General features: G+C 39.3%; 2 protein-coding genes across 3 annotated transcripts; both read right to left on the bottom strand.

Moving 5' to 3' along the window:
* Positions 1-988: 988 nt before the first annotated feature.
* rpl34 (ribosomal protein L34) lies at positions 989-8,282 on the bottom strand. 2 transcript variants are annotated; one of them, XM_015946498.3, is made up of 5 exons: positions 8,215-8,282; positions 7,758-7,829; positions 7,578-7,677; positions 6,037-6,140; positions 989-1,112 (listed from the first exon to the last, which is right to left on the bottom strand). In XM_015946498.3, exons 2-5 carry the CDS (start codon positions 7,820-7,822, stop codon positions 1,028-1,030), a joined length of 354 nt encoding a protein of 117 aa, XP_015801984.1. In that variant the 5' UTR covers positions 7,823-7,829; positions 8,215-8,282; the 3' UTR covers positions 989-1,027. The 2 variants fall into 2 exon arrangements, with proteins under 2 accessions (XP_015801984.1, XP_070404021.1); XM_070547920.1 differs by having other exon boundaries at positions 8,140-8,232.
* Positions 8,283-11,423: 3,141 nt separating this feature from the next.
* Positions 11,424-23,942, bottom strand: etnppl (ethanolamine-phosphate phospho-lyase). The gene is made up of 13 exons (XM_015946499.3): positions 23,813-23,942; positions 23,408-23,526; positions 23,024-23,183; positions 20,653-20,727; positions 20,449-20,542; positions 19,405-19,521; positions 19,027-19,109; positions 18,181-18,406; positions 17,908-18,062; positions 17,618-17,707; positions 16,098-16,228; positions 11,642-11,712; positions 11,424-11,531 (listed from the first exon to the last, which is right to left on the bottom strand). The coding sequence occupies exons 1-13, from the start codon at positions 23,869-23,871 to the stop codon at positions 11,439-11,441; spliced, it is 1,473 nt and encodes a 490-aa protein (XP_015801985.3). The 5' UTR covers positions 23,872-23,942; the 3' UTR covers positions 11,424-11,438.
* Positions 23,943-24,156: the final 214 nt, after the last annotated feature.

Here is a 24,156-nt window from a genome sequence, read left to right as displayed (position 1 = left end):
AAAGTTTGCTTATTTTTTGGACTTGACGTCATCTTAAAGAGACAGCACTACCTTTAATCAACTGATCATTTGAATAGGTTTAGTAGAAATGAAAAAAAAAGTGGTAAATGTAACTTTGTTTTTCGTTTTACTTACATAAGCTTATCAATTGTTCATACTTTTAAAGACCATGTAAGAAAATAATCAAATGTGCTGAGCATTTTTCGAAGGGAGATGTCATAATTTTGGTGTTTTAACAAATTCTGACTTTATTTGAACAAGCAGTTCTCAAAAATAATTTCTCGAAATTAATGTGGTCCGATTAGTTTGTTAAATGGGTTTTATAATTCAACTTAAAACTTATAGCCAAGTATCTTTCCATTTACATGTGTAAGAGTAAATATGGAACAAATCTCTAGACCAGTGGTTCCCGTCCCTTACTTGAGTAGGATCCCCTTGCTTGAGCCAGGGTCGTCCTCAGCTTTAACCCAATACACACAACTAGTCATTGATTAGTTATAACTTTTATGGTCTTTATTATACTATTGGGTGTTTTATCTTTTTTTTTTAACAAATTTAATCTTTGTAACCTCAAAATCTCAGCAGACATTTTTGCGAGGACCCCCTTGGAGGGTGGGGGTCCCAAACCCAGGTTGGAAACCACTGATCTAAATGAATAACAGTCTGGGTGAAATTTATACTACTAAAACCAAACCAACCTTTATGCAGCATGCCCCTAAATTTGGAAAATAATTAAATTCACAATTGTAGCCATGCTACCCAGGATTGGATCTAATAGAGTATCAAGTATCAGTTTTTATTGAAATAAATTTTGACACAAAACTATCTTCCTTAAACAAAACAAGAAAAAACTACTGTGCTTACAAATCATAACTTAAGATGGGTTGGTAGCATCTTGTTTGCAGCCAGGAGTCAAAAAGCACAACATTGATACTGATGACAAACCTATATCTGCATATATTTAAAAATGAAAAACAACACAAAGCCCTAATGTTATTTTTTTATTGTGGCAATGCAAATACACATTTTACTTCGTTTTCTGGCTCTGTGCTTGTGCCTTAAGCACCTTGACAACGATCTTCTGCTCCTCAATCAGGAAAGCACGCTTGATCCTGAAATAAAAACAAAGATGTCACTTTAAATACATTCTGCATTCAAAACGTACACATTCAGACCTTTAGAGCAACCTTATAAACATTTTGCAGTTTTATCAATAAAAAACACTTTGACATTAAGTACAATTTAGGGCTGCACAATATATTGCGATATCAGCATGCGCAATATGCATATCGCAAAAAACAGATTAATATCATAATGAATGGTCAGCTCAAATGTTTGCTACACATAACGAATTCTGTCACATGGATGATGTTTTTTTTAACAAATCAAATGGAGCTTTGTACCCATTTGGCCAATTGGGTGGGTTCTCATAGGTTAGATGCCCGCCCCAGAGGTGGACAGCACTCAATTTTGATGGTTAGCAAACACCTGAGTTAGCTTTGCTCTGCTCTTTCTGCTGATTCTGCTTTTTCCAGGATCCACTGATTGCCTTCTCTTTTTCCCTTTCCTCACATATTTTGCTTTTCTCATTTTTACGATAATTTTCTCCATTTTTTGAGTTAATCGTTGAGTTTTTATTTATTGCAAATAATGTCATCATCGCAATATTAATCACTGTTATTGCTAGGGTTGGGCATCGTTTGATTTTGAACGATTCGGATTCCTCGTTTAGATTCCGGTTCCTATCGATTCCCGATTCAGATTATTTCAAGACATACCATGTTTTAACTGAGCTAGCTAACCACAGGTCTTACTTGATGAAATAATCTTAACTTTAACATGAATTTTAATTTTATGAATAAAAATCACCTTCATTTAGACAAAAACATGTTTTGGAGAATAAAAGAAAAAGACTTGCAGCACAACCAGTGTGTTTGTTTCTGACCACAACCAAAGTATGGAAGAAGCCTCTGGGATGAGAGGCTAAATGTCTCCAACATGTCCAGAAACGTCCAGCTGTTCTACCTGCAGCAGCTGTTCAGTCAGAACAGAAAGTGAAACTTAAATGTACAGGGTATCTGCAGGTTTAAGGGAGCCAAATTTAAGACTTTTTAAGACCTTTTTAAGGCCACTTTGACCAAATTTAAGCTATTTTTTAAAATTAAATTTGAACTATAATTTCCAGCTATTGCCTGGAACCGGTGCGAACCACGTTGCGAAAGTGGGATTAGCCATCCAGTTACCATAGAAGTTGCACGTCCCCATGGTGCAATCTCCCACTAGCTTAAACAGCTAATGTGCTCATCTAAAAAAGCCCCCTTTCATAACCAACTGAATGTGTATGGTTCCGCTTACGCCAACATCGTACACAAAAAATGCTCAACACTAACTAGAAATTCATGAAAATTGAAATAAAATAATCTTGTTTATTGGGTCTTTGGTAATTTAAGACCTTTGGAAACTGTATTTAAGGATTATTAGTAATTTTTAAGGATTTTTAAGGCCTTAAATTTGGAAAGGCGAATTTAAGACTTTTTAAGGACCCGCGGATACCCTGATGTAGCTGCTGTCAGTAAAAATATAAGATTTCAAACATTAAAACTCTCAACAGAAAAAGGGTATATGCAGGAATCTCAAAACTTAAATTTAAGACTTTTTAAGACCTTGTAAAAATAAAATTAAGACTATTGTAAAGAACTAATCAACTGTTAAGGCTGATTCATGCTTCTCCGCAAGAGACAGACACTCACGGATTGACGGGAGACATTTGGCCCTCATGCTTCCGTCTCCTGGGAAGTGTTACAAAGCAATACCCCAGCAGGACAACTATGGAGCTAGGATTGGGACAATATTCAGCGTAACTTGTACCAAGTTTTGTAACTTCGAACATGTTTCATCACATGCAACTTTGGATTCGTAACTTGTAACTTTAGTTTTCTAACTTGTAATTCTCAATTTGTACTTGTATTTCTTGTTTTGTAACAGGAAATTTTCATTTTGTACATGCATTTTTTATTTTGTAAAATCAAACTTATTTTGTACATTTACTACTCATTTTGTAACGTCAAACATTCATCCAGAAACATGAAACTTTCATTTTGTAACTAGCAGACTTCCAAATTGAAAAAATCAAGGTACAAGTTTGAAATCAAAACTCTCAAAACACATTTCATTCTACAGGTACAAACCTCAAATCTACAGTGTTACGAATCTTTTTGTCTCGATTCTAGCGTCAGTGGGAGGAACTTGGGTGGAACCAATGAGAGCACGAGTCTTAGCTACCAATCACGTTTCTCGAATTCCTGTCCAATCATTGGGAGAGGAGGGCAGGGTTCTGTCAGAGCTGTAGAGAGTTATGTCACGGAATGCGGGAGTCACGTGCTTCATGTAGCTTCGAATAGTTCCAAACAGCCCCGCTGCTGCATTGACTGCAGTTCATTTTCGGTGTTTCGGAAGGATCTTCTCCGGTAAGTTGATGAAATGTCATCATTTTGTTGCATTGTGAAGCGTTAGCTAATTGCTTCGTACCAAAAAAAGCCAACGATATTTTATGTTGCCAGTTTTAGCTAGAGAACCTTTAATGAGCTAACTGTGTGCAGCTTGTTGGTTGTGAGCAGGACGAGCTGTAGACGGGTTTATTTCAGTTTGTTTGATTCTACGTTTTAAAAATATTCCTCACAGTTTGAAATAGGTTATAAACTTTTTACATTATTAGTTTTATTTGGGATTTTTTGTACAATACGTTGCTGGTTGCTGTATCAACACCAACATGCATCAGAAATGGAAACACAAATGGAGCAACCAATAATAAAGAAAATGTGATTGTGAAGACAAGTAATTATTTAATATTTAACAACTACTTTAATAACTCATTGAGAACAGACCCATACTCTGTTGCATGTTTTTCTTCTTCTTGATTTCAAATCTCTTATATGTAGGAAAGACGTGCCTAAAAGGTTTAGCCTGTATGCATCTGAAACAACAACCGCAGCACCTTGTCTGTCAGAACCTTCTTTAGGTTAGGATGGACCTGTCTAATTACTGGGAAAGCTGTTTTTGACCAACACTTGAACTCAACTCCACCCCCCAAAAGAACACAAGCCTTGGGAAACATCAGTTAAGGCTGAAACTGAAAGGAGACAAACCTGCTTAAGTTCTGGACAGAAAACTGACGCATCTGGAGGGGATTTAGATGATTTTCCGAACTTTAAGCTGCGAGATGTTGAAGCGACAGTAGTAGCGGCACCGTGATACCGGCTACCACTGCGTGTTTTTCTCTAGCTGTCTCTGTGACTGGTCAAATGACCCACTAACAAAGATGGTTTGTGAAGAGGATGAACACTCCTCATTTTTCTGAAACTGATTCTTATAAAGAGTGACTGAAACCCAACCAAAGACTCACCTTCCTTAAAACAAAAACTGATTCACGTGAACACATTTGGTTTAATAAACGGCTATTTTCGCTGAAAAGCGTTAAGTTTGCAAGTATAAGATTAACGTATTTTAAAATCACGTCAATACGAACCAAATTTAAGACCGGTCTTAATTTTCCTTCCACCAAATTCAAGACTTAAGACTTTTTAAGACCCCGCAGATAACCCCGAAAATAGTTCAGAAAGGGAATAAAAAAAGTTATTTTATATTATTATAATTATTTATTGTGGCAGAAGCTGGTTTGGTCCACCAGAGAGAAAGCAGCTCTAGCATGATGTCTTAAGCCGGGCGTACACTGTGCGACTTTTTCACTCGCAGCGTTCAGCTTCAGCTCAAACTGTACGACTTCCTCGCAGAGCAGATCTCACGAGTAGTGTGCTCACACTGTACGACCCAGTTCTCGCATGCGACCTGACTGCTCACACTGTACGTCTGGTAGCAACACGTCAGCCCTAAAAATGTGCTAAAAATAGCAGTTTTTACTCAACACGTCAGACTTTTTTGTCTTGTCTTGCCTGTTGTCCTTCGGGAGTGCTGCAGGACACACAGGGATTTATGGGGGTTGGATGAGGAAAACGAAATAAAGAAAGTGAATCTGTGTTTTGTGATCAGTTTAATTTGACATGAACACGACAAACACGCTTTCTTGACAATCTTTGTGAGTAAAAAAAAACGTGTAGAAACAAAAACGAAGAGTGTGTGTTATTAGGGAAATAGCGAGCGACCGGCCGGCATTGATGCAGGATGCGCGCGCATGCGCCGTGAGCGGTTCTGATACTTTTTGGATCGTAGCTGCTCGCAGCGCTGCTTCAACAGTGCGATACCCTCACGAGGGACGAGCGAAATATTAAACACACCAGAAGTCCCTGCGACCTCACGACTGCTGATCGGCGGCTGGTCACGTGGTGTTAATCGCCTCTCGTAACCCCCTGTACACTACACGACCGCTCGGCGCAAAACTCGCCCCGATGTCGTGGCTTCTCGCACGACTGGAAAATCGGCTCAAAAAAGTGAAAAAGTCGCAGTGTACGCCCGGCTTTAGAAACAGGTTATTGTTCAGCCTTCTGACGCTCACACACGCACGCACGTGTTGGTGAGCGGCTGCGTCTGACTGCTGGCGTTCCGTGTGTTTTTCTTTCTGCCGTGAGACAAACTCACCTCACACCGTCCAGAGTTTGTTATTTAAAGCTTCTATTAAATCCACCGTGTTGACGTATTTTAACAAGTTTGCTCTACGCTGCAGGAGTTAAAGTTTACATTATGGAGTAAAGGTTCGGCAGACGCATTTAACTGTATTTGGCCGCTGCGCGCAGGTGGGGGGAGGAGGGACTTGTGCTTCACACAAGACAGCTGGTGTGTTCAGCTCTGAAAAGCATTGATCACAATTTGCAGATCCCTATTATTTTTCGCGGAGATCGGCAGCGGATTCCTCTTCCGTCTGCATTCTTGGAATCGAAAACAAAAAAAAAACGGAACGATTCCGGGAAAATCTAACAAACCGGTTCCAATCGAATTCCAACCCTAGTTATTGCCTATTTTTCTTATTATCGTGCAGCCCTAGTACAATAGTAGAAAGTATTCCAGACAACCAACATAACGTACCTGTCACGGACACACTTTGCACACATGGATCCACCATAAGCCCTGCTGACATGCTTCTTGGTCTTGGAGAGCCTCATCAGAACCTGGGGTCTAACGGCACGAATCTGTAACACAAACCTTCATTTTAAAGAGCAGAACATGCTGGTGAAAGTTAACCATCATATGGAAACTCCCAACATACCCATGTCCACCACAGTAGATAGTAACTTGATATTGTTTTTCAACCCACATGCAGCCAGCGCAGCATTACAAAACTTAATTCACTAAACACTACTTCCTCCACAGAACCAGTAATAAAACAAGTACTAAATCATTTATATTACATATCAAACCACATGCACGGTTTACATATGCTGTTTTTACAAAACAATAACGGCAATTTGCCGCAACGCCATGGTGGCACCAGGGAGCCTTAGGTCGTTTATAAGTAGTCATACCGTGGTGGTAACGTGGCGCAATTGTGTCTTTTTTATAAAAGGCGATTGCGGCATTATAAGGGGGTATGTGGGCGGTCTCTGCGATGCAGCAGACTTCAGTTTATCTTGGACATAACTTGCTTTTTTATTGCAATTGAAGCTGCTATCGTTGAGGTTTTTTCTTAACAAGCTGCTTCTGAAGGTGTTTATCTCGATCTCTGATGATCTGAGCTGCAGCTCTAACAGACGCTCATGGAGTGCTGCAGCGCTCCAGTTTTCCTTCTCAGCTGATTTTGTTCAAAAAGCAAACCTTATCGCCCGTGTTTACTTTCATTTTTAATATATTTCCCAGTACCCACGTCATGACACCTCCCTCTGTTGTGCCATGGCGCAATAGCCGTTTATAAGTCAGACCATTACAGCAATATTACTAAGCAAGGCGAAGAGATTGCAGCAAAATCTGCAAAACTCCATGCCTGCACGGCGAGTTCATAAGACACACTGTTGCGGTAATATTACGCCGATTTGCTGGCATGGTGTATCTTGTAAACATGACCACCACCACTTTAGTCTAAGTGTGGACTGTACTGGTGAAACCTACACAGTGCATGTAGCAGGCTGTGATTGTAGAAGTCAATATGGATATGTGCCAGAATAACAAGTCTTCGTGTGTTTGTGTCACACACACAGAGGGTTAGGATTAAAAAAACATTCAAAATACCACCTTAAATTAAAGTCTTGTAATGTTTATTATAATTGTCTTTAATTCAACAATGTTAATCTCACCCATTCTCTCAGAATGTCAAACAACTATTCACTAGCTTAGTTTAGCAACTGTAATTCCAAATGAATGTTGCTAAAAAAAAGGAATATTTGAGTTTTAAGAGAGTGACAAGTTTGTAAGACTCATGCTGCTTCAGTTACATTAAAAATATGTCAACATTTAGCTTATCTGGTTTGAACAGTATCTAACTTGACTTATCCACCAACATATCTACTATTGAACTGAATGTCGACTGCAAAAATAACTTTCACTAACATCCATACAGAGAAAAGGTTTAAAATGACCCAGAACTCAATCTCCGAAGTGCATCAGACCACAACATGCTTTGAATGTTTACTTACACCACGCAGTCTACCGGGGCAGATGCCACATGCTGACTTGGGGGCTTTGCCAACCTTCTTGGTGTACAGGTACACAATTCGGTTGCCAGGTGTCCGTGATCTGCAGACCGACAATCACAACACGTTGTTGTTAACCCAAGTACGAGTTTACCGGATAAAACCAACAACGAACTGACTTACAGTCTGGTTTTATTAGAGGCGGTGTTGTAGGACAACCTACGGCGATAAGTCAGGCGCTGCACCATCCTGGAGCTGGAAGACAAGGTTTAGCTAAATGAGAAGGGATGCTAGCATGCTATCTTTAGCTAAACATGTTCATTCACGAATTAGAAAATATTAATTTTATGAATGTTACTGTTACTTTCTATAAAAATTTTATCCGTAGCGAAAACATTTACGCATGAGATTCATGACTTTGCCGGTGGGACATTACGAGCGGCCTTATACCGACACAAATGAGACAACTAAAGATCTTTACCCTAAAGTCAATTATTTCTAAAATGACCACATCATCATAAACAAATACGTTTTATGTGTAAAATGTTGTTTTAAAAATGTTTACATTTGGTGTAAAAGCAAAGGATTACAGCGGATTACTAATTCGTTGTCACGCAGAGGAAAACAGGAGACGCCATACCTGTTTTCGCCGTAACCGGAAGAGAAAGAAGTGGGCGGAAGTTAGACTTTAGTATGTTCCTGTTACTCTGCCCCCTGCTGTTGAACTCATTGGTTGCACCTATCGAGCACATAAACACAAACTATCGGAACAAATTCCCGACGTCTACGAATTTGTTGGGAAACTTTTTTTTGGAATTATTCCATTTATACAATTTACTAACAAATTTTTTGCTTATGTATTTTATTTATGTAAGTAATTGTAATAGAATAGAATAGAATTGAATAGAATTTATTGATCCCACAGTGGAGAAATACCCCCGCTATGGCAGCACATACACTTAGAATAGGAAAAAGAATAATACAGGTAAATATACAAAGGCAGTAGGCTATTATTGTAACCTTCAGGAATAAAAAAAAGGATAATAATAGAAAACTGAGTTTCAGCATAAAAAACAGAAGTGCATCATGGTAGTTCACACTTATTGAATATTTAATTGATGTTATTGTGTAACAGGACAATTCCAGTACCAGTTAAACTGAGGAGTTATACTCTTGTACAGCAGAGGGGATGTTTTAGGGGTGTCTCAGTCTGCCTCTGAAGGATCTGTCCATGGTCTCCACAGTCAATTACAGTAGGTGGGAGAGGTTTTCCAAGATGGAGCTCATCTTCCCCAGCATCCTCCCTTCACACTTCTTCTCAACTGAATTTAGTTGGCAGCTCAGAATCAAGCTAGCATTTTAACTAGCTTGTTTATGTAATATTTTATTAAACCGTTACTTAACCAGATGAGTCATTTGAGAACTAATTCTCATTTACAACGATCTGGTCAAAAGACAGCAGCAACAGACAAAATTAGCATAAAAGAGCCAACAACATAGTGATAAAAGGATTTTAGCAGCTGGGAATCAACTCAGAAGGACCCCAGCCTCCTCAGGAGGTGGAGGCAGCTTTGGCCCCTCTCATAAAGAGCATCTGTAAAGGTTTCCACCACCATCATGGATGTTTACCGGTGAGTGAAGAGGAGTGTTTCTCTGGAAATCAATCACCATTCCTTTGTCTTGCTAGAGTAGTGAAGGTGGTTACGCTCACGCCTGTTCACAGGATGTCATTCTCACTTGCACTTTCATGATCAGCATCACTTTTTCCACATTTTGTTTTTTTAACAGCTTTATTCAAAAATTAATTAATTTCTCCATTTAAGGTTACAAGTAACATCCAATTAGGAAAAAGCTAAGAAACAATGTACTAATAAAGAAAAAATAAGTATCACAAGACACAGGATCAGTTTACAGAGGCTCGAAAAGTGATTTAAGAATTGCTTTTATTGTTCCTACAAACTTCTGCTAGCTTCTTGAAGGGTCACGTGGGAATGTCTCAACAGGGGAGTAAACTGTAAGCACGCGCACACACACACACACACACACACACACACACACACACACACAGAGAGAGAGAGAGAGAGAGAGAGAGAGAGAGAGAGAGAGAGAGAGAGAGAGAGAGAGAGAGAGAGAGAGAGAGAGAGAGAGAGAGAGAGACTGACAGGATTATTATGCTACACTGTAAGCGCAGATATTGTATTTGTGGAGGACCCCTCTGACCTCTTTACCATATGTAGCGCTTTGGTTGTCTCTTGTTAGCACAAATAACTAATTTCATGGCAGCAACTGAATGCATTTGGGCATCTGGACATAATGAACTTTAGTCCTGACTTCAGTTCAAACTGAGGATCAAAATAGAGAAGAAAGTGGGTTTACAGGACTTTGAAGGTGGAATGGTTGTTGGTACCACGTGGGCTGATGAGTGCTGGAATTTGGTCCACAACCTTCTCTAGAGTAGATAATAGCTTATAAAACACATATTTAGTTATCAGTAGAAATGTAAATGATAATGTCTGGTCAGAGGATAATGGTCAGGTTCTAGATGATAGAAATACAACAGCAGCTGAAATAACCACTGGTTCCTACCAAGGTCTGCTGAACAGCATCTCTGATCAGCTCCTGCAGATGGACTCCAGCAGCAGAAGACTTCAGGTGCCCCCCTGTCAGCTAAGAACAGGAATCTGAGAGGCTATAATTCACTCAGGACCAGCAGAACAGGAATGGAAGTTATTGCGCAAAGTGTCCGGTAGATAGCAGTAGATCACAAACAGATGCTGTTGAAAAGGTTCAGATCGTTCCGATGTAACAGCAGAACAAACCTCGGTTAATAAGGACTTTGTTCATTTATAGCATTGCTGCAAATGCACCTGGGTTAGCTAAAAGGCTGTTTGTAATCTGGAGTCCCTGAACAAGAAGATAAAATAATACACTTATAACAACGGGGTAGGTGGGTGTGTGGGGGTGGGGGTGGGGTGGGGGGGAACACCAGCCGTAAATAATTATGTAATGAGATTATGTCAGCCATCTTTTGAGACAAGGTTGCATCTTAAATTGATAAAACAAGGAGTTTAGCTCTGTAAATTGCAATATTTAACTATTAGGATGGAATGAATCAAACTAAAGTGAGTAAAGAAGGGACAATTGTAACAAGAAACAGACAGAATTTCTCTAATCTCATGATTTTTATTTGTCCCAGGTAATCTGTGTTTTTTGATCTTTTCTGCTCATTATGGGACCTTTGCTAATTTCTTCTTACTTTCACAGTTTCTGACCAACACATTCATCAGCATGAAAACTACACAAGTAAACAATACATTATGGCCACATTCAGCCTGGGACATTAGTAAATAATTAAAGACTTGTCAAACAGTGTTCCTGTTTGGTTTAGGTTCAGGAAAACAAAGCAAAGGTTTAAGAATCCCATTTGATTCCAGTCAGGTGATTAAAGTGTTTTATTTCATTACTTCGTGTCCATACATTTACTTTTAGCACCAAGTTTTGCCAAGTACTAACAAAAGAGATGTCAGAGAAGAAAAACCATAAGACTAATATGTATATATATATATATATATATATATATATATATATATATATATATATATATATATATATATATATATATATGTAGAGAGAGAGAGAGAGAGAGAGAGAGAGATTTATGAAGTCTGAAATTGATAAAACTTAAACTCAGTAAAAATGCCTGACTTTATAAATTATATTTAAACATAAAACTCTTTATTTCTAAGCAATTCATAACATTTTGAATCACAAAGATGAACTTTAATCTGAAAGTCAGTTAAACAAGTGTGATGCACTGTTTCCACCCAAAGATCGAGCGTTTATATCATGTGTTGACTTTCATCTTCATGTCTTGATCCGTTTGTTTGTTTTGTTTTGTTGTTGCACTCTTTCATCTCTCTCTATTATCTCACTGTTTCCGTTTCCTTCAGCAGATAGCTTGAGATTGTGGAGAGATGAAACAAAAATGAAAATCAGTCAAGCTGTTTAATCCTCTTCATGAAGCAGCTGTAGAAAGTGTTAGGAGTTGGTCTGACTGGAGATCTTACCTTTCGTTTACAGTTTTCTGTTACTACGCTCTGAGTTGTGTGCTTCTTCAAGCCTAAAGCTTCCTCCAGCTCTGCAGACATGAGAACACAACAGAAAACTCAGAGCTCTTTTATATTCCAGCTCACACGTGCAAAGACTCAACCAATGTATTGAGCAAAAACAAGCCTGAATTGAAGAGTTGTGCATCTATCTCATGACCCAACAGTATATAGGACCTCCTTTACATTTCTTTCTTCTCCACTATCCTGCTGCTGTGTTTGGGATCATTTCCTGTTGAATGACCCAGTTTGGTAGCCTAGAAATCCAGACCAACCGTTGTAGTAGCAAAAGATTTAGCTCTGTACGTCGGTCTATCCAGGCTCTGTTGTAGCCTCAGCAGGTCTACCTTTGTCTAAGTTTAGGCCGGGCCAATCACAGCGCTCTGTTTGAAGAAAGACGTTTGGCGACCGTATCCCAATTACAAGGTTCTTCTTTGCGGTGGAGACAGAGCTGCAATGGACCAAAACAACAAAGATGGAGGCAGCTCAGGAACAGCGCTAGTTTGAAATGGCTTTGCCATCAACTTTGGATGATTCAGACTTGGGCATTTCTTTGAGACATTAGATGATAGAGACATGAGATGCTTCTTTTTCTACTTTTACGAAGGTGTATGGCAGACTGCCACATTGACTGATTTCCATAGCAATGAGTATGTCATGTTTTTCGTTGCTCTGATTGGTCCTAGCATTGTCCAATAGTATGTGGAGACAACCATATATTCCACCTCACGACTGAGCTCTGTCCATGTGTCAGAGCCAAACAAAATATTTACACATGTAGGATGGCTTGCTAGGCTAGCAGTTTGGTCCAAACTTCAGCCTTCAGCCAGATTCACTGGCATTTGACTCTAGACTAGTTCGGCCAGAGGAGATAATTGTTAGCTCAGTGACCGAAAGATGCCCATATCATTACTCTTCCACTGCCGTACTGCGGTGTTGAGTGTTGATTTTCTGGGTTTGTTATTTGCCTAACATGGTAGTTTGCATTGTTGGTAGACATTTCTACTCTGGTCTCATCTGGTCAGGCCACGGATCTATGTTCTAAAAAAAAACTGGCATATTTAAGTCAAGCTGTTTTCTAGTGAGAAGAGATTGTTTTACTAGCTTTAACCTTTAAGATGCTAACTGTTGCTTGTAGGGTTTAAAACAGGGTTTTAATGGTTTTTTTTTAGCATTCAATCCTCCTAAAAATTAAGTTAACTGAGAAACCATTCTTTCTTGCTAATTTTGAATTATGACTGGTCACTGTGAGTTTCACATGCAGGCTGGATACGAAAATAGCCTTCTACTCCTTTGAACATCTTAGGTGTGTTCTTGCTGTGTCGTATTTCTAACTCCATGCTGTAGTTCTTTCTTAAAACACAGAACAGTTTTGTAGTCTGCAGCCGCAGACGAAACGTAGCGGGAAAACAGGTAACAAAACGGTTCTGTGTTTTAAGAAAGAACTACAGCATGGAGCCTTCTACTCCTATTTCCTGCATTAGCCACCAAAAGAAAGTAGACGTAAATGGGCGAGTAAGAAAAAGCCACACAGATCTACGTCACACTGTGCATTAGCATTCATTGATTCACACATCTTGACTCGCAACCACAGAAGGCTGTGTAGATTTTTGTATCCAGGAGAGAGCAGAGCGCATCTCGACTAGTAGAAGCTAACTGTTAGCATTAGCAATAACACCACACAGCAGAACTCTTCCAGGCTTGCGTTATTTGTGGATGTAAAACATTGATGTTTCAGAGCAAACTGAGTCAGTGGTAGGGTTGTGTTGCTTAGCCAATCAGAGGTGAGATGTCCGGATATCACGAATAATAATGAGTAAGACTCCAAATTCTGATGCTTTCTGCCCCCTCCCCCATAGATATGTATATAAACACTAGATGACTCATCTCTGCTATTCGCCAATGGGATGCAACGTAGCAACGTGGCGGACATCTTACCTCAGACAGCCGCCCCCTTTCTTGACATTGGGGTGTATGGTGCATGTACTATTTAAATAACTCTAACTTGCTCAATTTTCAACTGATTTTCAAAAGGTTTGATTTGTTATAAACACCAGAGATGTGTCTATGAAATAGGATGGGTTTTGCCCAGAAATTCCTGTTATTTCACTCCACAAAGCATTTAATCTTTCAAAGATAACACATTTAATTGTAAGCTACAGTAAGTTAAAGTATAAATAGCCTATTATCATGTTCTATCTATCTATCTATCTATCTATCTATCTATCTATCTATCTATCTATCTATCTATCTATCTATATATATATATATATATATATATATATATATATATATATATATATATATATATATGTGCACCCCAACAAATAAGACAACCAACTTCCAAATCTCATCTGTCAGCCAGAACCAGACCACCAGCAAAAAAAATTCACCCAGCAAATTATTTTGTATTTTCAGTATTTCTTAATTTTTGTTTTCTTATTTATTGACTTTCTTTTATTAATTATAAGCTCTTTGGAAATGCTTTCCAAAAAAATTAGGAAATAATCAAAAGATAGATTAGGTTAATAAATAAGATGGATTGCAGTAATAAATAAGATGGATGGATAATGGATTGATATTGTGAAGGAGATTTTTAACAGTCATAAAACCAGATAAACAATGTATAGAAGGAGGTCGCAGCAGCTATGGAACAGCAGTTTCAAATTATTTCATTGACATAAAAACAATTAACAGACTGAATAATGTACAAGTATAGGTTTTCTTTGCAACAGTTACAGATGAAAGGTGATCCCACATTGTCTCAGTTTGTCACAGCGGCGATTCGAGCATCCGTAGGCTGTACAAAGTCAGCCATGTTGACCCTCAAGCTTCACAATTACTAAAGGTGTATTTCTGCAAACATAAATCCAGAAATGTCCTGTTTTAATATATCTCAGTATAAGTTTTGTGTAACAAACCAAGTCGCTTAAAAATCACGGGCAATTTAGCATTCATTTAATAAAACGAGCGACTGTCACTGAGGTAAATAATCAACTTTGTTTTGCTAAGCAGTGCACACACCGTAGCCTCGTCATCTCTAAGCCAAGTTAGACACCTAATAAATACAAAAACACCCACAAACACAGCCATTTACACAACTGCCGTAAAGTCGTTATTGGTTAGAACCACATAAAATATCAATTGTGGTCTCAACCTGAATAACATGCAGATAGCCTAGGCGGGACATATGGTTCACAATGAAGCCACTTTCAAAAGCAAAAGCGTTACTTTCAACATAAGCAAGTATGTTGTCTCAAGCCCATGTGTTCTAAGGTTTGTAACAAGGCAAACCGCTTGTTAATCCGTTAATATTTCACTGAGTTAAGAGTGTTTTTGTTTAAGCTGATCACTCACCTTCCAGCTGCTACCACTGAGAGCGGAGGGGTCTGTTGTCTGAGGTAAGGTGGCCGCCATTTAGCTACGCCGTCAACTCCCACTTTCACCATCTAATGTTTATATACATACATATCTATGCACTCCCCTCTGACTAACATCTACTTCCTGAAACAGGCCAGAGCTGTTTCTCTACAGGGAATGACTCACAAGGCATTCATTTAGACAAGAGACTACTGCAAATTAGGGCTGTCGCGATTGAGGAATTCCCCCTGCGGTGAGTCAGGGCAGCTCAATATTGCGATATGCGATATTATTGCACCTCGTTTTTATTTATGTACTTAGCAAATTTGTTTGTTAATTACTAAACTCATGGCAATATTTCCTTGAAACATTGTGCTTACACATTTAAAAAATGTTAGAAAAAAATACATGGCCATTTTTAACACTTTATTGAATGCAGATCAAAGGGCAGTAACGGCATTCTCTGACTGAACTTAAAAACAACATTCAGGAGGTTTAACTTTGAAATGCAAATTTGGCTGCAACATCTAACAGAAAGAAAAAAAAGTGCCCTACTATCTCCTCGATCAGCGCGGACTTTACCTCTCAGCGTGCGCTGTCGCGAGATTTAATCAAGTGCGGTAATTGCGGTGGCACGTCATGCAGCGCGGTGGGTTTCTTAATATTGCGATATATTGTTCTTGCGATTATTGTGACAGCCCTACTGCAAATGTTTAGAAAAAAGAGTGAATGAGAGCGTAAACCTTGGGGTGAATTTGATTAGATTTTAAGGTTTTTTTTTTTTATCTGTGAATAATCATTTTCTCTGTAAAATCGTGGACTTGATCATTTAAAAAATGACCTGACTGACTGGATGCAACAATTTCTCTAATCTAAGACTGATGCCTTTGGCATTGTGTTAACACACACCTGTATGTTCCAGACTACACTTGAGATTATATCTTAAGTGTTTTGGAACGTGTTAAAGATCAGATCATTTTTATCACGTCCTGATATGTAAAACAATAAAATAAAAGAGGATTATTAATATCTTTATCAAGAGACGGTTTAAGGATACCTGTAAGAATGAGGTCTAGTTTCTCCACCACCAGGTCAACATCCTCAGTAGTGAAGCAGAGTGGAGGCTTGAATTTCAGCACGTTGCGATGAGGTCCGTCAGCACTAAGAAGGATGTGCTGCTCCTTCAGCCTGGGACAAATATCTCTATTTAGAACAGCAGTTTCACAAATTTTACAGATTCTGACTCAAAAGTCACAGAGACTCATACCCTGGTTAAAACATACAAACATTACCCAGGAGCTTCATCAACTGTTCTATTATTTATTGTCCTATAAGAAAGGAAACTTCTAAACCACTTAAAAGAGTTCTGAATAAATATTCTATCGGGTGATTTCTATGTGGAATTAAAAGTTCTACTTTACAATAACCGGGCCTTTCGCGTAGCTCTGGTTAAGTAAATCAGTGTTTCCCAACCCTGGTCCTCAGAGACCACTGTCCTACATGTTGTTCTTGTCTCTGCTTCAGCACACCTGATTTAGATTGGCTCCGCAGGAGGACATCAAGTGCTGCAGATGCCTGTTAATCACTCTTTCATTTAAGTCAGGTGTGTGGCAGCAGGCAAACAGTGGTGTTTGAAAGGGCAACATAGAAAACATGCAGGGCAGTGTGCTGTGAGGACCAATTGGGAAATACTGGAGTGAGCTACGCGCATCGTAAAAAAACGTGTTTTGCCCGCGCGCTTCCTTCCCACCTGAGCATTTTAGATGTTAAACAGAAGCGAAAGAGTTCCACGCAGCTGGTCCCGTGAGATCACACAATCACAGGAGGATTGCCAGACCGCATTTGGCTCTTCACAGATGTTACACAACATGTTGAAATCTTTTCAGTCTATTTGTTTTTTTTGACGTGCCGTGTGATTTTTATCTTGAGAGGCGCTATACAAAAGATTGTTTTCTTTCTTAATTTCTCTATGTACACGTCTGGGGGAACGGCCCAGAAAGCGTAGCGTGATGCCAGTGAAGCATACGCAGTAATTAGCTGCTGGTAAAGTGGATGGGTGTGTTTTTACCGGCTGTGAAGCCTTGCATTTTGGACATGTCCCAGAAGGGCTTTGAGTCTACTTTTTACACGCTACACTTCAAGAATGCATCAAGCTCAATGTTTCAGATCGGGCCAGACAGGAAGTCAAACACAAAAGCAATGGAAAACGTCTGGAAAATTTCAAAATAAAAGTCAGGTGCAGGTTTCCAGTAGCTTAAATAGTTAAAGTACATCATTACTCGTGAAACCATAGCTGAGGTCAACAGAACCGAAAATAAACCAGACCTTTTTGGATTCATGCTGCCATCTTTCTCCTCGCCAGTTATCACATGAACTGCCAAAACCACACAGGGGCTTGCAATTCTCTGGTCATTTTGTGACCTCACTGGACCTGCTGCGTGGAACGCTTAGGCGAGTCACTTTGATCTCATTTTCACCCTAAATTAATGCTGCTTATTAATGATTTGTAAAGTGTTACCGAATAATTGATAACATATCCATAAAGGGGGACCTTTTTTAAAGTGATGCCAAACTTACTTATAAATGACTTCCTGTGCTTCTGCTGTAGCTGGAGTCAGCTTTGCCCGGTCCCTCACGAGTTCCACTCCAACAAAAAGACCACGACCTCTGTAGAGAGTGCCAAAAATAATAAAATAAATATATATAGAAAAAGAACATAAATGTACAGCATCTCTTGTTCTGGTTGGTGTAAGATTTGTATTAGATGATATTCCTCCTAATAGAAGCTGTCCTTTTATGCCAATACTTGCACTAAATGTCACTGAAAACAGATTTTTTACTATATTTTTAAGTTAGTGTTTGCTCACCGGATGTCTCCAATCAGCAGATGCTTCTCCTTTAGCTTTTCCAGCCGGTTGGTCAGGTATTGGCCCACCTGCAGCGCGTTACCCTGCAGATTCTCTTTCTCAATTACATCCAGGACAGCCAGGCCAATGGCACATGACACGGGGTTACCACCAAACTGAGATATTCATATTGAAACACAGAGAAAATACAGAAAAGAGATGTTATCATTTCTACCACATGGAGAACTTGTTTGACACCCATGAAAGTCATCGTTTATTGTGTATTTCTCTTACGGTATTGAAGTACTCCATTCCAGATGACATGAAGGCCTCAGCCACCTCTCTGGTCGTCACCACACAAGACAACGGGTGTCCGTTGCCGATTGGCTTCCCCATGGTGATGATGTCAGGCACAAAGTCCTGTCCCTGGAGCTGAAAGGCCCAGAAATCGGAGCCAATGCGACCAAAGCCCACTTGAACTTCATCAGCAATGAAAATACCTCCGGCTTTACGAACCAGTCTGTAGATCAGAAAATGAACAGACTCATGAATTCACTAAATCATCTGTAAAAGAGACATATAAAGCATTTTGCTTTCTTTCTAACTGAGAAAACAGCCAAGGCTGCCCTTTGTTACCGACTCTGTTCACATTTTTTATGGACAAGATTTCTAGGCGCAGTCAAGGTGTTGAGGGGATCTGTTTTGGTGGTCTAAGGATTGAGTCTCTGCTTTTTGCAGATGATGTGTTCCTGTTGGCTTCATCCGAACATGATCTCTGGCTTTCGCTGGAGCGGCTGGAGTGTGAAGCAGCTGGGCTGAGAATCAGCTCCTTGGAGTCGGAAAAGGGTAGAAAGCCTTCTCCAGGTCAGGGACGAGGTCCTGCCTCAAGTGGAGGAGTTTAAGTATCTCGGGGTCTTGTTCACAAGTGAGGGAAAGATGGAGGACGAGAATGATAGGTGGATAGGTGCTGCGTCTGTAGTGATGCAGGCGTTGTACCGGTCTGTCGTGGTGGAGAGAGAGCTGAGCCAAAAGATCTTGATTTACCGGTCGATCTACGTTCCTACCCTCACCTATGTTCACAAGCTTTGGGTAGTGACCGAAAGAACCAGATCGTGGAAATGAAATCGGGTTAGTACGTACTCAGCCACTTGCTGGAAGTAACCCACAGGAGGAATGACCTGCCCACCACAACTCTGCAATGACTCAGCAATAAAAGCCGCAATCTGCACATAAAAGAAAACACTTAGGGGCTTAGTAATGCATTAGTTAATATTATCATTACTATTAAGCAGCTGGTAATACTTGATTTAATAATTTATTTATGCTAAATAATGCACATGTTACATTAATTAGGGACCATTATTATAAAGTGTTACCAAAATTTGAAATGTTTTACAACCAAGTCTTTACTTTATGTTAACATTGACATATCAGTATTGTCATTCCTGTCAGGTTTATAATGTATAGTGTAACACATTTTAGAGGAATAATATCACAGATATCAGACACAAACTGTACCTTGCGTCCTTTCTTATGAACGTTGTTGATTATCTTCTTGACTTCATCTGCATATGCTGTGGCTGGATCAGGGTGGCCTGCTCGGTATTTACCTCTGTACACATCTGGACTAGGAGCCTGTACGTAAGACAATATATCTATATAAGACTTCAGTCTTCTGTTTGGTGTGAATATTAATTGTACAAATATGTATGGTGCTCCTCAGGGCTCTACATTTAGTCACAAGCTTTTCAGTTTGTACTCTCATATTACTCTTTAAATAACATGTTGGATGTATGCAGATGACACAACTTTATGAAAAAGAATAGACTAAACTTTGCAAAAATGTAAAAATGGAGATCAAACATTTATACTTGCAGGTTGCCTATTAGTATGGGGTTATATGTATTTAGATATAATAAAATATTTTAATGATTAAACTCAATATGTAGAGCTTTTGACACTGATTATTTACTGAGGTCATGATTTTCCCAGAATGAATCTGTGGTTGACTAGCAACCAGACCAGAGTGTCCCCCTCCTCTCACCCAATCACCGCTGGATAGGGACCAGCTCGCTGCGACCCTTACTGGAAGAAGGGGTTATAGAAGATGAACACAAACAGCTAAAGACAAACAGGATTATCTATGGTAAAATCAACAGAAACACTAACTCAAAAACCATCAAAGACAAGATAAACACTAAAACTTGCGTCAACGCCGCAAGAAAAAAAAAAACAACAACAATATTGTAGTAATTAGTCAAAACAATTAAATTTGGACGCACTTGACTTCTACATAAAAGTTTTTGCTGAATAACAGTAAAAAATAAAGACAAAATGTCCTTCGTAGAGCTGTTAATACAAGGAATTTTAAATGTATAGTACACAAAGAACTAAGGAACATTAAGTGATTTGCTGAGTAAAGCTGTTGTATTTAATCCTGTTTCTCTCTCTCATGTATGCTGAACACTCAGCAGCCTGCCACAAGGCTGCAGAGCAGGCTGAGTTATGGTGTTTTAATAGTGTGAAGCTAGTCCAGACAGTGAGGGGAAACAAAACACTCACCACATGGACAAACTGACTCTGCTCTGCATCCGACAGCTGGTGAAACTTATATGGACTAATGTCAATTAGCGATGACACGTGGCCATGATACGCACTGCAAAATCCACACAATGGAAGAAGACTCAGCTGATTCCACTACATGTATTAATTTAAAGTGTTCTTGTACATAGATGCTCAATGTCAATATCATAGAGCAGTTCTTACTTCTCCAACGTGATGATATCTTTGTTGCCTGTGTACTGCCGTGCTAGTCGAAGGGCCAGGTCATTGGCTTCAGAGCTGAAAGGGCAAGGGTTAAATAAAGTTACTCAGTCACCACAAAACACACAGGTAAATGTCACTCGAACGTCACTTACAGTTTGGTGTTTTATTCCCTAATGTAGGGGCAGGAGAGGCTGATACTTAGTTGTGGTTAAAGGTAATGAGTGAAGGCTTAGGTTTAGCAGTATCTACAGTGCTATACACATTGTGTTTTGCTAGAATGCTTTATTTTGTCTTGCCTTACAAACAATGCCCACTTATACCCCTTATGAAGGTTCAAATCACTTTTTGAAATGACAGTTTATGTAAAGTTGTCTAAATGACAACAAACCCAAAGGTAGTGATGAACATCATGGAGTAACCTTCAGTAATATTTTCCATTTAGTTTTATTTACAAGCATAAATTCATACTTCCATAGCAGCTCTTCTCTCCTTTTATAGCAGCTCTGTCTGCTCATGTTTTCACTGGCCATGTATACAAACCTATTCTCTCCCACCCATCTAGAAAAAAAACTTTGGTCCACACCACCTTGTTTTCATCAAAAAATTAAAACTGAGTGCATTGTGGCACACATTCATAGGCATGCCAAGCCTGTAGGTGGCAGTAGTTCCCCAAATCTTTGGCATCTTTGCTGAAAAATGTTCCTTGGAATAGTTAGCTGGTGGGCAATAACTGTTCTTCGCCTGTGGTCTTTAAGAGCAGGTAATGAGCGCCAAAAACTAGTGATTGTGAATACAGATCACACGTGACATCAGAGCATTTTTGTCGCAGGCAGGGACAATACGAAACCTACAAGCAAATGCCGACAATGAAAAAATCATGAATCTCCAACTTGTCAGTTTTTGAAATAATTGTTTTTTGGTGGCTTATAGCTTAACTTTTGTATGAACGACAGGCCAAACATCACCCCGAATCCTCACTGGGGGAAACAGCGGCATGGAACGGGAGCTGGACGGTGTACCCACGTGCTTCACTGAGCATCAATCCACACCGCGGATGTCTCAGCTACAGAGCGACTTCTCTGCCCTCCTCGCTGGACTTGCAAGATCACAAAATCCCTCAGAACAAAGGTCACGGTTTGTTCATCTCATCCGCTATTAAACCAAAATGAAGAATAAGAAATCACGTTTGATATATAATAATGTGCCTCTCCACTGCCAGGATTAAAGCCATGAAAAACACATCGGTGCTCTTCTAGAAAGATGCTGGGAGTAAATAAGCTGTTAGGTCACATGTACTGACACGATCCACATAGATATGAAATATTGTTGCTGCAACAGTCTTTTATTTAGAAAATTACTGGATGTTATCCACTGAAACAGTGTGTGATTTCCTTTTTAGCCCTTTGTTAACTGTGGAAATTGACGTGTCCCAGAAGCTGCTGTTTTACACCTGGTTTGGACCAACCTTATTGGCTATAATGAATTCTGTTTAACGAAGCAACGTTCCGCTGCCATTCCGCACCACTGATGCCTCCAGTGTGGATCCTTGTCTTGTGGGTTATGTGTGCACATGGCCTCAGATTCAATGATTGGTTGTTTCTGTCTGTGCATGTTTTAAACAGCCGTTTTTAATCAACCATTTTCCCCAAATATTTATTTTCATCATAATGTTTATAGATCTAAACATTATGATGAAAGTAATTTCTGACTCATAATTTATACTTGATGTTTTTTCCTATACAGCTGAACCCTGCCACTCACTGAGATAAACCAGTAACTGTAATCCCCTGAAACTCATTAAGTAATCATGATAAATAATTGTAATCACACATGTTTTTTACACCATCAAGCATCTCTAAAGAAACTCTTGATGAATAAATCAGTACAGAAATGTACCAGATTCACATTAATGCAGACGACTACATTTTAAACATGATTGTACATCTTGTTAAAGACATGTAAATACAGTATGTTCAGCATTGAAATGTCAACAATTCCTATTTCCTGTCAGCTTTATGACTTCTCCCTGCACTGATATGTGGTGCTGAGTTCACGGATCATTATCTACAATGCAATTTGTTCAAGTAATTCTCTCCGTTCATGCAGCGGTACTGTAGATGTAAATCAGTAACCATGCTGGACCAGAGCCCATTGATAAACACCTCTTTTAGGAAACCACTAATGCTGAATCTGCATCATATTTTTTATCTGTTTGCAAGGCTGCACACTCGCCATGAAGGCAGGTTTTATCATGTGTCTTAAAGTGCAGTAGAACTAATTAAAACAGCACCACAATTCAAAGAAAAGTAGGAAAGCAAGTCTGGCAGGTTTAAAATGTGCCGGGTGAAGAATGTGAACTGTCTAAATGTACCCAGAGTTGACAAAGTAGCACACAGAAAGCTTGTCCGGCAGCGTCGCCTGCAGCCTCTGTGCATAGAGTACGAGGTTGTCATGTAAGAAGCGTGTGTTGGTGTTGAGCATTTCCATCTGCTGAGCTCCAGCTGTCACCACATCTGGGTGGCAGTGGCCCACTGAGAAGCACAAGAAAGGATGGATTACAGATTAGGAGATCCCTACATAATTTCCCTCCATACAAACAGGCAGTAAAAGTAGATAATTGAGGGTTGATATAAAGAAACACCAAATTAAAGAAGAGTTTAACGTTTTTGATCCAGAACAGATGTTTTTTTTTCTTTTTGGGAGTATGGAGGTAATTTCTTCAGCTGAATGTGTTTGTCAGTGTTCGCAAGCCTACCGTGAGCCACGTTGTTGATGCAGTCCAAGTACTGCTGTCCGTTTTCATCATACATATACTGGCCTTTGGCTCGCACTATCTTGATTGGGTCATGGCTGAAAAAAATCTTGCAAGATGGCCTGCAGAGGAACAAAATAATAACATTAATCAGCTTTTTTAAATTTTACAATACATACATATTATATAAAGAAATATTGATAATAATCTGTGCTACAACCAACTAAATGCTTACTGCTGCAATCCACTAGTATACATAGCTGGATTTAACAATATCAAATCCTTAAAAGTTAATAAGCTTAAATACAACAGACAATCTCAGAGAATAACAGACTTTTTCTTCTGTAAAATAAAAGTTGACAACCTGCTGTAAATCCTGATCACCATATCAGAGTGGGTTTCTCTTACCCTATGTGCTTCTTCCTGAGGTCTATGGTCTTCTTCTTCTCTAATTCTTGAACAGACATGTTGATGTAGTACAGCTGGAAAAGTTCTCCAGTCACATCTGTTCCTCCCGGCTTTATACACGTGTGAGCGCAAGGGCGCGTCATGAGGGCCGTCTCTTGCCTAGCTCTAAGCTGCCTGTATGGAATTCAAATTGGGTCAAAACATTTTAAAAAGTGTTTGTGTGTAAATAACTTTTATTCTTCTAATTCTCATTAAATGTGTTCAATAAGCTTAGAGGTACACTATGTAAGTCCTTTACAGTAAAATAATCACAAAAACCATCTAATGTCTTACGCCGGGGACAC

This window comes from Nothobranchius furzeri, chromosome 2 (genome assembly GCF_043380555.1).
Source record: "Nothobranchius furzeri strain GRZ-AD chromosome 2, NfurGRZ-RIMD1, whole genome shotgun sequence".
NCBI classification, from domain to species: Eukaryota; Metazoa; Chordata; class Actinopteri; order Cyprinodontiformes; family Nothobranchiidae; genus Nothobranchius; species Nothobranchius furzeri.
This window is presented reverse-complemented; position numbering and strand designations above follow the sequence as displayed.